Below are 16,564 nucleotides of genomic sequence, written 5' to 3' on the forward strand. Positions count from 1 at the left end.
TCTTTGTCCACGAATATCTTTGACTAGATATATTTAACATATTTTATCAAAATTTGAGATTTGTAGAATCATTTTTTCGACCATTTAGAAGGAAAAAGGTCCAAGTGTCTCAATACTTTTTCTTACCCCTCTATATTAATCTCAAAAAGAAAATAAATTAATGAAAGAAAATAATGATAAGATCAAGTATCCGAAATCTTCGATTCTTATCCTTAAATACTTTAATACATGAAATGCATGAAGTATGTAAATCTGCAAAATGTTGCATGCGGGTAATGAAATACATAAATACTCCGACCGAAGTAAAATGTTTTCGTGAACTTTTCATAAATAGAATCAGTAATAAATAAATATTCTCTTCTTATCTAAAACCAGTCAGTAGCAATAACTATAGAAACGATATGCGTACCTGGAATGCATAATTTACATATTCACAAAAGCATCAATTTTTACGACTCTTCTGAACTTTGGTTAAATATCTAACTTCGCAATAAAACACGAACATCAAATCCGTCTCGCAAAAAAATGTTCTGCACATATGCATGTATGTTGCACATAATTATGTATATTTATTTATTGTTATAATATGCATTGCATGCAAATTATTTAAATCGTGTCTCATTTATTATCTCAACTTGCATGTCCAAATTTTATTAAATTGTATATTTCTCAATTGTTCAGGATCAATTGGTACAAAGTTATTTTTAACTTTGCAAAAATTACGCCTTTTGTCCATAATATGCTTGTCCAAGCCCCATCCGCTTGGCTGCCTCCTCCCCCCGCATCTCATTTATGAAGGCGTACACGACCCACATGCAGTACCCGTTGATGATAAGCCCAATAGCTCCGGTAGAGTTGGTAAGATGGTCAGAGGAGGAAGATGTCAATCTCGCAAAATAGAAGACGGTCGCAGGCAAGAGAAAGATGGCTTGGACGATAAGCCAGACGCGACATTTTCCAACAAGTCGCTAGAAAAAAATTGCGAAAAATTGCAAAAAATTAAATTAGCAAACAAGTAAAAATATAATGGATGGATGTCCATTTTTTACTACATTGTTAGAAACCCATTATTGATTTCTCGGTATTAAAACTCTGCCACTTGGTATTAAACTTATGCCGATCCGTAAAAATTTGCTACGGATATGGTAAAATTTGAATACCGAGCTATGTATTACTACACGGTATTATTTTAATACTGGATTTCTAAGAGTGTAGTACATAATCTTACGTTTGAAGCCCCGTTAAACAAAATTATGGACAAGATCAAGGTTATGAATCCCTCTATAATGGTGAAAACGCTGGCCATGATTAATATGCCACCTGCAAATTGACTCTTCAAATTTTAGAAAATTTTACATCTCAAAATGCGCCGTATTTTTCGTATTTACCAAGAAAGTGGAAGACTTTAACAGAATTCTGGTCAAAATCTGGCCCGGTAGTGTTTGAGGTGGATTGGTTGAGAAAATGGAAATGGTCCAAGGGATGGCTTATCGGAGGTAGGAGGGTCGTATGAAGATAAGCATGCGACGTGTTGGTCACGATTCCCCCGTGGTGACTGCTCGTGATGGTGGAGGTTACATTTACGGGGGCAAGTGAGGGGGCAAGTGCCAAAAGCCCACCACAAGCGAGAAGAATGACACCACCAAAGAGTGAAATTGATGCCTTAATCTGAGCAATAGTTATTTAGACACGATTAAAAAAATGTATATTGATCAGTGGCCGCGGAATGGTGTCAGAGGGACAATGTCCCCACGGTTTCTCGATGTCCCCATCATCTGCCCATGTCATATAAACCCTTCCTTCCACTATCCTGCCATGTTAATGTCCCCACGGTTTCCGCAGCCACTGGTAAGGATAAAATAATAAATTGTTATATATGTATCCCTACAATTTGCAAAATTGCGATCACTTTCGTCCAAGTTTGCAGCGAACCGCCGCAGCAGGGATGAAACCCCATTATTTTTAGAAGGAATTTAAAAGACGATTTGGGATGTCTGCTCAATTAGCGAGTAAATTTAGGAATGACTATTAAAAAAAGAAAATGACTCTTTGATATGAAGGGCAGGGTTTTGAAAAGATGACTTGCATGTTGCACACCATCATTAAATAATTGACAATCGGGATGACAATATGTCCATATAAGCAAATTTCATGGAAAATGTGTGCCCCGTGTCGGCCATGTATACATACATGTATGTACATACATACCAATACATACATACATGTATACATATGTATGTTACATACATTATGTATGTTAGTAGAATGCATGTATGTATTCAACTCCATAATGTATGTACATATATACATACATATACATGAGCATATGTATGAAATGCAATCCAAAAATTACCAGTTGAAATCTGTTGCAAGTGGGAACCCTTAAAGAGATGCATACTAGAATTGATTCATCTCCAATAAGACAAATCTATTAGAACCAGTAAGACTATATGGGATTCTACTGGCGACAAAAGTTCATGCGGGATCCGATTCTGTCATTTTCCACGGGATTATCATTGCATACACATTACACAAATTACGCATCAGAAAAGCTTACTTACTACAAAGGAGTCGTACATTAAAACCCCTAACCTGAAAAGTATATAGGTAAATACACATCCATATTCACACAAAATATTCCCAAGGCATAAATCCCACGATGAAATATGTTTGTATTTATAGTCCAATTACTTCTTTCAAGTCGGGCATTCTAATTGAAGTTCAAAGAAAATTAATTTCTCCTTTACTCCCGAATATCCACTTTTAATTAATCAGGTCGTTTTATAATTACCCAAGTGGTTTGTAAGAAATTTCACTAATTGTAAGTAATGTAGAGCATTGAAAGTTGATCAATTATTTATTTAGTCTTCTTGCAACATTGGTTACGTGCTAGTTTTGTCCATAGCTTATGTATTTATGTTACGGTTGAGACATGCAATTCTTCACCCACCTCACTCCCTTAAACAAATAAGGATATATAAATTTAGAAAAAGTCGGAATGTGCACACCCCCACCAGAAATTACCGAATTTTTCGGGCCTTTACTCGCTTATTCGGATATAATGGAAAAATCATACCTGTTCGGGAAATTCCCCTTCCACTGGGACATAGCAAAGTTTAGATTCGTTCTAGATTTCAAGTGGACCAGGGATTACAAACCCCTGATTCGAATTGGCTGCTCCTTCATAACATTTATCTTTCCAGTGATTACAATCGTGCTGGCTTCTTTGACCGACAAACTTCAAATTTGTATTCATTTCGAGAACAGGGTGCCATATGATGTCATACTTATGCAAGTCTTCATCTTGGTAATGTTACTTGGCATGTTTGCAATATTTGTTCCTGTAATGTTTTTCTGGAAAATTTATATGGTGGGGGAAATGGAACGATCATTCGTAATGTTTCAGCAGCTAATAAGAGGCAAGTTTTCTTATGATGGTGTACCCATAGTAAAGTTTTAAAATGGTCACGGGTTAAACCCGACAAGCTCGCACTCAGAATAAGGTAGTAATGAATCATTACCATGCGGAATGACTATGTGGCTCTACCACGCCGGTTACGATTTGTCGTAGAGATGGTAATAATAAGTTCAGGGAAATTCAAATTTAATACATAATGGTATTCACTTCATTAATATTTGGTAATGAATTTGAATTTCCCTGAAATTATTACTACCATTTCTACGACAAATCGTAACCGACGTGGTAGAGCCACATAGTCATTCCGCATGGCAATGATTCATTACTACCTTATTTTGAGTGCGGATGCGGGCCGGTCGGGATTTTAAAATGTTTGACCCCACTCAAATCTAGATTTTATGCAAATATTTTGTCACTTATAATTTTTTCCTGCATCAGTTCGCCCCCAAGAGGAAAACGGTGGCCATATAAGCACCTGGCTTACTAAGGTGGCTAGATTAACGGTGCAAGTCTACGTAAAAATTCCCTTGATTTTGGCCGCCGGTTGTGTACCGTTCAATTTGGACCCGCTGCACTACGGCATGATTGGGATGCATCTTGAGCCCAATAATTTGACCAGTAAGCTGGTTCGCATCGTTCTTTTTGCCATTTCTGGCACGGAAGTGTGTAGATCGATCGCAATCATGATTTGTTTGATTTTGTCGGCCATCAACATCGTGCGAAGAGAGATGTTCATGTGGACCAATATTGCGAGAAGGAGCAACTATGGGGGACATTACTTCTACAGACAGATTTCCATTTTGTACACCCTCCGGAGAAGACCAACGACGATCTTGATAAGCCTAATTGTCACCGCGGGTTTCCTTGTTGAGGTAAATTTAGTTACTTATGTACATAATGTACATTTTGACTGTTCAGCTAATATTAATCATCTGCAAAAAATTTCTGGGTGATACTTTTACTTTATGTATTATTTTCTAAAAAATTAATCAAACTCGTTGAAATTTTTCCAAGATACTTAATTAAGCTACCATTAGCTAATTAGAAAATAGTATAGCCCATCGAGCTACAAGTTTCCCAAAAATATGGCAAAAATAATCTGCTTATTAGCCAATACATAATTACGCGGAATTATTTATCCACATGTGTCTAAATATTTGAACCTTTCACAGGTGTTATTCAACTATGCGACCATTGTGATGTTTGGCTCCTTTCCAATCTCGACGTACTGGGCGCTGCCATACTGCGCAATTGTGCTTAGCACAATTGTCGCCCAAATTCTTGACATGGCTGCACAGGCGCACGGTGACTTTGATTGCGGATTGAAATTCATGAGGAGAAAATGCACGTCGAGTAAGTCCAACATGTACCGAAAATTAAGAGCGTCGCCGAACCTAGGATTTTGTATTTTTCTCGGTGCGAGTCCTTACTTGGTTAAAAGTAGCTTAAAAATTAGTTATCGATCGACAGTGCTATATTATACAGCTTCGCTTATTATGGCTACACGTATAGGATGGCCATATAATGAGTGACTATAAGGTGACTTATGTATAGGGTGGCCTACTTGTAAGGGAGGTCTGCCAACGTATGCTCTCTGATTTTTACAAAATTAGCGCTATGGTTGAGGCATTACAATAGGAATATTCCAGGATTAGAATCGATTCCTGAATCAGGTCAAAGTTCTCCATAGGCGATTATCTAGATTAGTTTTCGCAAAAAAATGATCGTCAAAATATACGATTAGTTTGGATTATAATCGATCATTATTCAGTTTTTAATTTTAAGGAAAAAAAACAGCGCCGTGGATACAATTGACTTGCGTGTTTTCGTTGCTGGAAGAAAATGAATTATATTTCAAGATGATCGGAGAGATTGATTAATCTGTGCACTAACAGTTGCAGACTATACTTTATGTATCCTAATCCACATAATCGCTAACCCTGACGTCCCCTAATTAGAGCCATTTTTACATCAGAAATGTGTACAAAATGGCTCAAATGGACAGGTATGTATGTATGCATGGCTTTAAAACGCAAACTAATTCTAAGCAAGCTTGCTCATCTTTAGCTGCATATGATTTTCTTGGACAACACAGCAAATATCTAAGAAGACATAATTTTATTTTAACGTCTATCATGTTAGTGATATTTTAACAAAATTCCTCTTGTGTACGACGTCGATTTCGTAATTACATCCGATAACCAATTATAATTTTCTTGATCTACATACAATTAAAAGCGAAATATTTGTTTCCACAAGTTTAAAAGGTTTGAATTTTTTAACGAAAAATCCACTTCATAATATTAGTCGGTATAAATACATAAATAGGCAAAAGTTCAAAATATGCGAGTTTCAGATATTTAAAGCAACAATATGGATTATGAAATGTAAGTATGTATGTATAAATACGCATATTTTTACACATATTTATGTAGGTAGCATCAATTATAAGTTCTATATTTATTACCACACTACGGCCTTAATTCTTTTCTCGCCGGTGCACAGTCTCAGATGTGTCTTCATGTCTCCAAACCTCCCAAATCGTACCTGGCATAAGTAACAGGGGTGCCCTGTTACTGGTTTCACCTTGAAATGCATTTCCACATGCAGGTTTAACTCTGCCTGGCTAAATAACCTCTTCAGGCATATGTCACACTGCAATTCGTACACCCTATAGTGAATCCGTCTCACGTGGATGGACACTGAGGTCCTATGGAAGGCGGTATAGTCACAAATTTTGCAGGAGTACCGCTTTTCCCGCGTATGGGTGGCCACATGACTTCGGAGCGATTGGCGGTGACTGAACCCCTTCTCGCAGACGCTACAGGAGAACGGTTTTTCCTTCGTGTGGGTGAAAATGTGGCGCGTCATGTTACCCAAAAAACTGAAGGATCTCTCGCACAAGGGGCAACGGTAAGGTTTTTCTTGGGTATGTTTTCTCATATGATCCGTCAACTCGGACTGACGGGCTTTGCTTTTCGGACAAAAGTAGCAGATTAAATGATTCCTTGCAGGGTCACGGGTATGAATATCTTCGTGTCGGCGGAGTTTGTTTTTGTCGAAAAATGCTGCCGAACAGCTGGAACATTTATGGTCTCGCGAAAGTTTGACGGTACTATGCACGCGTGAAATGTGATGTTTTAGTTCGCAGGGGTATTCAAACTTGACGTGACAATTCTCATGCGGACAAGAAATATGTTTTCGGTCGTTATCCGACTTTGTGTGGATATACGTGTGGCCTGTGGAGAGAAATTATTCAATGATTTTAATTAGTATATAGTTACACGTTTAGTAAGAAATCGTCACCCGCGGATTTATTATAAATAGTGCTGTTTTGTGGGAGTGATTAAGTAAGCGTTTTGTCACCAATGGAAAACAAGTAAAAAACTTGTGGACCAAACGGTCATGACATTTTTATTGAAAAAGTCGAATACTTTAATGTATAAAAAAATTATCATCGAAAAATTAAAGAAGCATTATCCACGAGTGTATAAAGAAAAATCCGTCCAGCATGAACAATGGGAGGAAAATAAACCCTATTTGGTTACCACACTCTTAAAAAAATCAATAACCGTTGGTATTGATATGTGACTCTACCGCGTGGTATTGATCCGGTATTGAATTAATACTACGTGGTAAAAACTTTAATACCAATTAGTATTAAGATTATTACCATGAGGTATAATTTCAATACCGGTTCTATACCAATATGGTATAACCGTTTAATACCAAGGCGGTAGAGTCACGTATCAATACCGTTAGGCTTTTTTCAATACCAAGTTTCTAAGAGTGCAGCTATTCTGCCCCTAATAAAAAATCCATATATTTTCTCAGAAAATTGATTGCAATTTATACTCCAAAGTTTTTGTAGTGTTCTGTAAGAAAACAATAAGTGTTTGTGACCCTGATGAAGACAACATTCGCTGTAAAAAGCTTGGTCGAGTGTAAATAAAACTGTATAGTTTTTTTAATCTAGTAGTCTTCAAAACCGTTTGAAAAATCATTTTAAAAAATCTTACATTTATGCAGATCAAAGGTGTTAAATTTTTTAATAAAGACGTGGATTCGGTGTGGTGTATGCGTTTTTTGCTTAATTTCCGTGGGTGACAAAACTTATCCAAAAACATCGCACAAAATATCAGTATGTTTAGTACGTCCGTGGGCGACGATTAATCAAGGTACCTCACCAAGTTATGTATTTATAGTGTAAATTAGTTAATTTAGTTAAAATTAAAGTTCATTAGTTAAGTTAGTTAAAATTTAGTTAATTAAATAATTCTATGTATAAAAAAACAATAACTGCACTCACGTCGCCAGTTTGCGTAAGAAGAAAGGATTTTGGGGCAGTGTGGACAGGCATAGGCTTTATCGCCCTTGTGCGAAGAAATGTGCACCCGCAGCCCGAGCTTACTCTAATAATTAAATATTATATGTCACATTTTCAATTAATTAATTTTTGTTATTCATTAGTAATTTAACTATTTTATCTACGTTTGTATACATACCATACCTTGAAAGATTTTTCGCACTCGGTACACCCAAACGGTTTCAATGTTGAATGCGTATGCTTCTTGTGAAGGCTGAGGTAATAACTGGTGTAGAAATCCTTCGGACAGATGTCACACTTAAAGCTGCGGGTTCTCGGAGTGGAAGGGTGCATCCGCCTCAGGTGGATGTTAAGACGCCGTGTAGACGGGAAAGTTTTTTCGCAATTTTGGCACATGCAAGGATATAACTTGCAATTTTCCATTGCGGTTTTCTTAAGCTATAAAGGACTTCTGGATGCGATAATTTTGGAGTTAGTCGATTTTCAAAAGTTATTTGAAAATTCATATGTTTCTCACGGATCTTCTTATAAAATTAAGTAACTCAAACAATAGTTAGTGTGTGACTTTAAAACTGTTTTAAAATTTAAGGAGTTAAGATAGTTTCAAATTTGTAAAATTCTCATTTTCACCATCGGAAAATGGTGAGGTGAACGACGTATAGCTTCGTATGGTGAAAATGCATGTTTTTGTCAAGACCAAAACTGCTCTGTGAACTTGAGTCGGGGTCAATCAGGCGGACTGGACAGACTTGGAATTTATGGGATACTTGAGTTTTACGATGAATGTTTCCTTAAAAACTGAACGATTCTTAGCCAGAATATATTTGTAAGTTCGATTCAAAATTTTGAGGATTAGTTGACAGTAATTTTTAGTTTATATGACATCACAATACTGTCAAGAATATCTGAAATATTTACAATCGAAATTATAGTCAGGACAATAATGTTTCCAAATCTTGATAAATTTTGTATTTTGCTATATGTAAGTATTATTCAAATGTTTTTAACTCGTTAATTTTGTACAAAAGTTAAAGTTCATACTGGTGGAATTGATATTCTTGCAAGTTTCAGAAGTAACTCTAAATTCAAATTCGTCTTTCAGTCTGTTTTCATACAAGGTAAATTTATGCAACAAGAACGAACAAAGTCTCAAAAACGAGAATTGAAGTAAGACTTGTAGGTCTGAGGAGGAATGCACAACTAGTGTGCCACATACATAAATACTCAAGTTGCTTTTACACGTTAATACACACATATGTGTAAAAATTACCATTGATTATTGTTAGTGTAGTATATATTTAGATGGGTATTTTACTCTGATGTTTTTTAGTCAAACGTATGTACATAGTTACCCATTATTACTCCAGTTTTGCAGGAATATTTATGTATGTACGTATGCACGTTAACCTTTTAACGCCAATTTCCATCCCTTTCTATAATTCCAGGAAGTATGCATGTATGTGCATACTTATGTACATACTTGCACATAGGTACATATGCTCTTTTCACTCATATTTAACTATGTTTCTATGTAACAATCAGGACATATTTATATAGGACAGTTTGAGGTCTAAAACCGCCACGGCGAAGTTCAAGGAGTTGAAATATCCAAGAGCATACAGTATGTTTTTGGATAAATAAAAATGCAAAAAACAACGTATTTTTGGGTGGTCCAAAAATTATTTTATATGGTGAAACACAGTGGACTATGTTTTTGACTAAAATTTCACAGAATTTCACCTCCTTAATTTGTTTAAACAATACTATTTCGGATTATCTAAAAAGATAACAAAATGTAAAATAGGCCGTACCTTAAATAAGGGCCGTGTCAAGGAACGGCCTGGCAAGGATGCCAAAACACAGACTGACATAACGATCTTATAAGGGCTTTCACCCTTTAATAAATAATAAATATCGTCCAAGTAAATTTTGTAAGTATGACGGTCTTGGTGAAATTTTATAATATCACCAAAAATTATATAATATCTCCTCGAATATCGACTTCTTAACGAGATTAAAGTTGTTCCCTTTTTGTAGGAAATTTATTGCAGTTTTCAATTTATTACCCAAAAAATGATATAGATAAATTCAAAATGATAATTAAAAAATGGACAATACAATAAATAATAAATATCGTCCGAGTGCGTTTTGCAAGTATGGCAGTCTTGGTAAAGCTCACCGAAATTACTACAATATCTCCTCGAATATCGACTTTTTAACAAGATTAATGTTGTATTTCTTGGTACGAAATTTCGATAAATAATGTACTTAAAACCTTGAAAGTTGATCAATTATTTAGACCTCTTGCACAATTTATTATGTAGCTCCGTGCCAGGTTCAGCCCATAGCTTACCTTTACCTTAGTTGAGACATATATTTCTTCGCTGAATCCTTTAATCAAAAAAGGATATAAATTTTCCCAAATAAATATTCGTAATGTGTCACCCCCCACCAGAAATCACCGATTTTTTCGGCGTTTTCCTCGCTTACTCGGACACAATGGAAAACTCACACCTTTTCGGGAAACTTCCCCTCCACTGGGATCCGACAAAGTACAGATTCGTTCTAGATTTCAAGTTTTCCAGGGATTACAAGTCCTTGATAAGAATTGGATTTTCTTTTATGGCATTAATCTTTCCCGTGGTTACAATTCTGGTGGCATATTTAAGCAAGAAATTTGTATTCATAGAAATTTTCCCCCATTTCAAAGACATCGTGCCGTTTGACGTCGTAAATTTGCAAGTCTTCATCTTGGTCATATTGTTCGGCGTGTTTGTGATATTTTTTCCAGTAATCTTTTTCTGGAAAAATTATACCGCGGGGGAAATGGAACGATCATTCGTCATGTTTAAACGACTATCAAAGGGTAAGCGTTCTAGTAATTTTGGGATAGAATATTACTTGCAGGGTTTCAATTGGCCCCACATCCAAAGAGTTTTCTCACAACATAGACCGAACGAGTAATAACTGTTTTCTTTCGTTTTGTTCTTTCCACTATTTCCACACTTGTCATAAGATAAATATGTAGTTTTGAACGGGAAAACGAAACCCTGCGAATTTTGTATCATCTAAAATTGCATTTAAGATTTAACATTTGAAACTTATTCCTGCATCAGTTCGTCCCAAGGAGGAAAATGGTGGCCATATAAGCACCCGGCTGGTCAAGGTGGCTAATTTGGCGGTACAAGTCTACTTCAAAATTTCCCTGCTTTTAGTCGTAGGCTGTATACCTTTCAACCTGGACCCGATGTACTACATCATTATCGAGCTGGGTTTTGAACCAAATAGTCTGCCTAGTGTGCTGATTCGCATAATTCTTCTGGTAATTTCTTGCGCGGAAGTGTGTAGATCGATCGCAATCATGATTTGCCTGATTTTGTTCGTCATCAACCTTTTGCGAAGGGAGATGTTCATGTGGACCAATATTGCGAGAAGGAGCAACTTTGGAGGACTTTACTTTTACAGACAGATTTCCATTCTATACACGCTCCGGAGACGACCAGCCACGATTATGTTAAGCTTCATTGTGATCTTGGGTTTCATTTTTGAGGTACAATTACTTAAATATACAGACTACATAATTCTTTTAAAAAAATTGAGAGCTTATTCGAGATGGAAAGCCGAAAATAGCCGAAAATGGGCGTAGTGAGATTTATGAAAATTAGGTGACACGAATAATTTCATCATATTTTATATATTTGAAAATTTTCCAGGTTTTATTCAACTATGCGACCGTCGTAATGTTTGGCTCCTTTCCAATTTCGACTTACTGGGGAATACCATACTGCGCCATACTCTTAAGGACAATTGTCACCCAATTTGTTGACCTAGCTGCAGAGACGCATGAGGATTTTAATGATACGTTGAAATTTATGAGGAGAAAATGCGTGTCGAGGAAATCCTACATGTACCGAAAATTGAAAGCGTCGCCGAATTTAGGATTTTGTATTTTTCTCGGTGGAAGTCCTTACTTGGTTAAAAATAATTTAAAAATTGATTATCGCGCGACAGTTCTTTATTATACGGTTTCGCTTATTATGGCTACCCATTAAAAAATTACAAGGTGGTCTAGTTCGCGTTAGAATAAAATTTCCGCGTCGCATGTATTTTTATAGTTTGCTCAGGGATTTTTCAAATATGTAAGAACGCGTAAAGGACCTTTTTGCTCTGCACACACTGGTAGTGCATGTTTGTTTATAATCATATTACAGAATACACATGTGCCTTTATTTATAAAAATTATTGCGAATTTCGAATATTCCACTACACCTCTAATCTATAGATATGAATATTTAATCTATTTTGCTATTACATACATATTGGTATATACGTGACGCCGCCATGACTGTGATTTATGTGCCTACGTAATCTCGTTGCTAGAAGAAAATTACATTTAGTTCTACTGGATTGGTGAAATAGTCTGTCGATTTAGTTCTTTGCACATACCTGGCGATTAATAGTTGCTGTCAATCATAATCCACATAAACTTGATTACTGCTAATAGATATGTAACAACTTATGAGATGTAGCATTAACAAAGCCAGTTTTGACAAGATTATGTACATATAGTTAAATTTGTAAATATTTTGTATTTGCACTGATCCATCCTTTCGTGGCCAGTATTTACATATGTATCTTATCGAGGTTGATAAATATGTGAATTTATTGTACGAAATATATATTTTGATAAATCAACCTGCATAACAGAATGATGTTTAATATATCATTAATTAAATATGTATGCATGTATTTGCAAAATTCGGATGAGTTGAGCATTATATAAATATGACAAATTCTAAACCAAGTTTCCTGAAAATATTTATTACGTCTAAAAATTTTGCATGGATTTGGCTTTTCAAACGTATGTATGTAGGTAAATATGGGCTTTTTGTTGATTTGAGAAAAAAAATTAGTTTGTGATTCACTTTGGGCTTTTACTCCACTTTCAGTCAATTGACCACAATCTTGTCGTTATTTGTAAACCAAATGCAAAAAAACATTAGTATAATTTTTTACTTTATTTACCTCATTGTGTTAGGTTAGTACTACACATTTAAATTTGTATTTATGAAGTATTTACATGGATTAAAGGATTAGCGTGCGTAATTAACCGCAGAATCAAGTCAGACCAATGTGACTAATACAGTGTGACAAGAAATTCATAATTATCCGATTCATCGCCAACATCAGAGCAACTATTTCGTGCAGTATCGACTGAGCATTGTTGGATTTGATGAAGATATTAATTAGTCAGGCAGTTTTTATTTTTTTGGAGTCGTAATTATCAAGATGGCCTTTTGTTTTAAAATATTATTTGTGACAGGAGTTTTGTATGCGATTTGCATAATAAGCGTTGATGCGTAAGTTCTTAATAAATTGGTACGTTTTAGTCGTTAAAGGGGATAAATGTAGACAAATTTGGTAAATATTTATGCAGACAAAGACATCAGCACAGACCGAGTTTAACGAGGCATTCAATATATGGACCAACGAGATCACGTGAACCAATCCCTCGACCAGGGCCTCCTCCAAGCTCAAGCGGACCACAGCCTCGACCAGGGCCTCCTCCAAGCTCAAGCGGACCACAGCCTCGACCAGGGCCTCCTCCAGGCTCAAGCGGGCCACAGCCTCGAACAGGGTCAACACCGAAGCCAAGAAATCCAATATCAGCCCCCAGAAAACCAACCCCAAAACCACGGCCAGATAAAGAAACTTCATCCCGGTCTTCAACTACAAAGAAACCAACCAAAAAGAAAGAAAAACAAGATCCTCCAGACGATGATGGTGGGAACGATTCCGACTCAAAAGACGGCGAATCCGGTGGCTCCGAATCCAAATCCAAAAATGATGATAAAGGGTCAGGCGATGCTAAAGGAAAAGAAAAGAAGAATAATTCAACGACTACACCAAAACCACAAAACGAGAAGGTATATTCATCACCTCCGATAATAATAAGTCATCACGCCACTAAAGGGTCTTACCCCAATTTCAATTTCAACTATGTTCCGGCACATTCGCAAGATTATTATTCACAAGATTCGCCGTACGTTGGAAACGAGATGCACAAAATTAAAGATGAAGGACAAGGGTTCACAAATTTCGCGATATACTCATTCGTTACGGTAATTACGGTAATAATCGTTGGTGGAATAGTTAAAGCAATGTCAAAAAGAGTCAGAAGCTAAGACGAACAGTTCAGTTTAAGTGATTGTTCGAAAACAAGGTAATTACATGTTTATCGTCTTGATTTATTAATTACGTTGGTTTATTTGAGAATTATTGTAGCATAATTTTGTTGCCTTAAAGATACATGCATACTTTTGTATTTACTTCATAAACTTGCATTCATGCAATTCGCATCTTTTCCACATCCGAAATATAAGGTATGACGTGACCAAAGTGGTATTGATAAGTTAATAAATAATGATATCCATCTAGTAGCTATATTAAAGTATTACCATACACATGAATAAATACGTAGTAAATTTTGACAGAGCCGTGTACATAATTTTAAATACATAATATCAATCGGTACAAACTTTAATACTGAGTAATTAATATCTGCGTGACTATACCAGATTTCTAACAGTAAATGTATATTGTAGTTTATTTCCGTTTCGGACAAAATTGTGGAGAAAATTGTACAACTAAATATGTATGTACAACCATAGCGGCGAGACATGAATAAAGCATGTTGCATAAAGCATAAAGCATGAATATTCATGTAATACATTCATATAAATGTTAGTCACTCATATTATGATTAACTAGCATTTATATGTAAATACATACATACTCTGTTGGGGTTCCGGCAAACCACAAGTTTACGTCAGTTTATCAAAAAGAATGGCATAATTAATGATTTACGTTGGAGTTCCATACCCTTTACAGCTAACGTATTTATGTATGTACACTTTAAACAACGTTATGTAAAATTTTCACAAATTTTGGACCAATTTATCCAACTGTTTGAAAAATTTTACTCGATAACTGTCATTCATCATTTCATTCAAATTTTACACAACATTATTTAGAGTGAATATAAACACGACAATGTTGCGGGAAGAAGCGCGTCAGAGGAAACCGATGTGGGAGACCGACTGAGGAAAACATGTTGCGTCAAATAAATTAAATTTAAGCGTGTGTTACATCCTTATTTCCGAAATTTTATAAGGTTAACCGCAAAATTACGTCAAAAAAATTAAATAAATAAATAATTCTCTATCCTAACCACATTTACGTATGTATAAATATGAAGCATTATTTAATTCTTGCATAGATTTCAACATTAAAATAAACTTTGCACTAGGTTTCTGTAGCAATTGAGGGAGAAAATTCCATGAACTACTCGAAATTTGTATTGTCTCATTATTCACTACATAATCCATATTTAGTAGGTTTACAAGAAAAACCTTACTTTTAACTTATCGAGATGCCAAGGGTTTTTCAAGCAGTATTGGCTGTCGAAATTTTATGTGGGATTTTACTCCCAAAAACGGAAGGGTAAGTGGTATCATGTCTTTATAAGTAAGTATTTATTTCGTTTAAAACGGTAAACTTTACTTATTCAAATATTTTTTTGCAGGGTGACACATAAGCACAACAAATTAATTATTAATTCATTAACCCATTCTGCCAGGAAAAGCAGACAAGTTTTGTATCCTCACACTATACAAGAACCTGTGTCCTATCCTGCCTCACAGAACAGAACCGGCGAACTAATTCCTCATCCAGCCTCAAATAGATTAGACAAATCAAGACCAGCATATATAAAACGGTCGTGGTCCACAAAGCGGAAGATACTCACATTTCTGGCCGTATTTGTCTTTATAGCAGTTACTTTGCAGTTATATTTCTGTTGTAAGAGGCGAAAGGGGTCAGCGTGATGGTGCCGAGATCTTGGTTTACATTTAAGTTGGAGTAGTTATATGAATTAAATAACATTAGTTAAGCGAGATTGTGATAAAAAAGAGTTCCAAACAGGTACAAATGTATAATATCGATGAATTTATGTACATAGACACATGTTATGTTTCATGATTGTAAGGAGAAGGACTTCTGAAACTTATGTACATACATACATTCTTAAATACGCAAGCACGTCTTTGATGAATGTGTTTTGTTTCACCATGTTACCAATTAGTTTTCTGAAATATGTATTCCGTTATTTGTTACATACACAAATTACACACATTTGTGCAGTCATATTATTTCTCTTAAATATCCATGCAACACTTGCATATGTACATGGTATTCTTATGGTATAAATTTAATAAATGTTCCTATGAACAAAATAATAGCATAAAACCAAAAATATCTGCACACTTTTCGTGACAATTTTCATGACGATAAAACTAAAGAAATAATAAGGTCTGTTTGATGGATAATTTTACCACAAATTTTGGCTGCTCGGACAAAATATGTACTTACATTGTCTATTTAATCCCCACAGGCACACTATCCTGCGAAATTGTAAATTGCATCTCGGCATAGGACCATTTGACTCGAAAAGCTGTGAGAGATTCACATCTGCGAAGGACTTATTCGGATTCAACTGTGGTTTGATGCAGTCCATCCATAGATTTTAATATATAATAGATGCCACGAAGTATTCCTTCGTTAAATGAAGTGTGTGAGATTAGCCCTATGCTACACTCTTAGAAATCTGCATAGTATTAAAATAATACCACGACGTATTCAAATATGGCTATGCCATATACAAGTGGAATTAATACATAAGTAATGCCGTGTAGTAAAAGTGCTCAGTGTTGCAATTTCGCAATATCGGTAGCAAGTTTTAATGGAGCGGAATCATTTTT

General features: G+C 35.6%; 3 protein-coding genes and 1 long non-coding RNA gene across 5 annotated transcripts; 2 read left to right on the top strand and 2 right to left on the bottom strand.

The window, feature by feature from the left end:
* Positions 1 to 605: 605 nt before the first annotated feature.
* On the bottom strand, positions 606 to 2,026 carry LOC110861641. The gene is made up of 4 exons (XM_022110774.2): positions 1,889 to 2,026; positions 1,389 to 1,668; positions 1,229 to 1,320; positions 606 to 968 (listed from the first exon to the last, which is right to left on the bottom strand). Exons 1-4 carry the CDS (start codon positions 1,955 to 1,957, stop codon positions 720 to 722), a joined length of 690 nt encoding a protein of 229 aa, XP_021966466.1. The 5' UTR covers positions 1,958 to 2,026; the 3' UTR covers positions 606 to 719.
* Positions 2,027 to 5,551: 3,525 nt separating this feature from the next.
* Positions 5,552 to 8,935, bottom strand: LOC118433182 (zinc finger protein 184-like). Of its 2 annotated transcripts, XM_035844867.1 has the most exons (4): positions 8,787 to 8,935; positions 7,929 to 8,650; positions 7,728 to 7,830; positions 5,552 to 6,657 (listed from the first exon to the last, which is right to left on the bottom strand). In XM_035844867.1, the coding sequence occupies exons 2-4, from the start codon at positions 8,166 to 8,168 to the stop codon at positions 5,882 to 5,884; spliced, it is 1,119 nt and encodes a 372-aa protein (XP_035700760.1). In that variant the 5' UTR covers positions 8,169 to 8,650; positions 8,787 to 8,935; the 3' UTR covers positions 5,552 to 5,881. The 2 variants fall into 2 exon arrangements, with proteins under 2 accessions (XP_035700760.1, XP_035700759.1); XM_035844866.1 differs by having other exon boundaries at positions 7,929 to 8,935.
* A 3,888-nt stretch (positions 8,936 to 12,823) lies between these two features.
* Positions 12,824 to 14,240, top strand: LOC110861654 (proline-rich protein 2). Its single transcript, XM_022110782.2, has 2 exons — positions 12,824 to 13,105; positions 13,183 to 14,240. Exons 1-2 carry the CDS (start codon positions 13,035 to 13,037, stop codon positions 13,928 to 13,930), a joined length of 819 nt encoding a protein of 272 aa, XP_021966474.1. The 5' UTR covers positions 12,824 to 13,034; the 3' UTR covers positions 13,931 to 14,240.
* Positions 14,241 to 15,012: 772 nt separating this feature from the next.
* On the top strand, positions 15,013 to 16,047 carry LOC110861621. Its single transcript, XR_002549069.2, has 2 exons — positions 15,013 to 15,248; positions 15,331 to 16,047. It is a non-coding gene; the product is annotated as an uncharacterized LOC110861621 (long non-coding RNA).
* The last annotated feature ends 517 nt before the right edge of the window (positions 16,048 to 16,564 follow it).

This window comes from Folsomia candida, unplaced genomic scaffold (assembly GCF_002217175.1).
Source record: "Folsomia candida strain VU population unplaced genomic scaffold, ASM221717v1 Fcan01_Sc043, whole genome shotgun sequence".
Lineage (NCBI taxonomy): Eukaryota > Metazoa > Arthropoda > Collembola > Entomobryomorpha > Isotomidae > Folsomia > Folsomia candida.

Bases quoted from the DNA above. Each gene is read 5' to 3' on its own strand.
- LOC110861641 (XM_022110774.2), bottom strand. From the start codon at position 1,957: ATGGGGTTTCATCCCTGCTGCGGCGGTTCGCTGCAAACTTGGACGAAA. The intron at 1,669-1,888 runs GTAGGGATACAT...ACTATTGCTCAG, and splicing joins TGATCGCAATTTTGCAAATT to ATTAAGGCATCAATTTCACT. The intron at 969-1,228 runs GTAAGATTATGT...ATTTTTTTCTAG, and splicing joins TGTTTAACGGGGCTTCAAAC to CGACTTGTTGGAAAATGTCG.
- LOC118433182 (XM_035844867.1), bottom strand. From the start codon at position 8,168: ATGGAAAATTGCAAGTTATATCCTTGCATGTGCCAAAATTGCGAAAAA. The intron at 7,831-7,928 runs GTATGGTATGTA...TTTAATTATTAG, and splicing joins AGTGCGAAAAATCTTTCAAG to AGTAAGCTCGGGCTGCGGGT. The intron at 6,658-7,727 runs GTGAGTGCAGTT...TTCTCTCCACAG, and splicing joins TTCTTACGCAAACTGGCGAC to GCCACACGTATATCCACACA.
- LOC110861654 (XM_022110782.2), top strand. From the start codon at position 13,035: ATGGCCTTTTGTTTTAAAATATTATTTGTGACAGGAGTTTTGTATGCG. The intron at 13,106-13,182 runs GTAAGTTCTTAA...ATATTTATGCAG, and splicing joins TGCATAATAAGCGTTGATGC to ACAAAGACATCAGCACAGAC.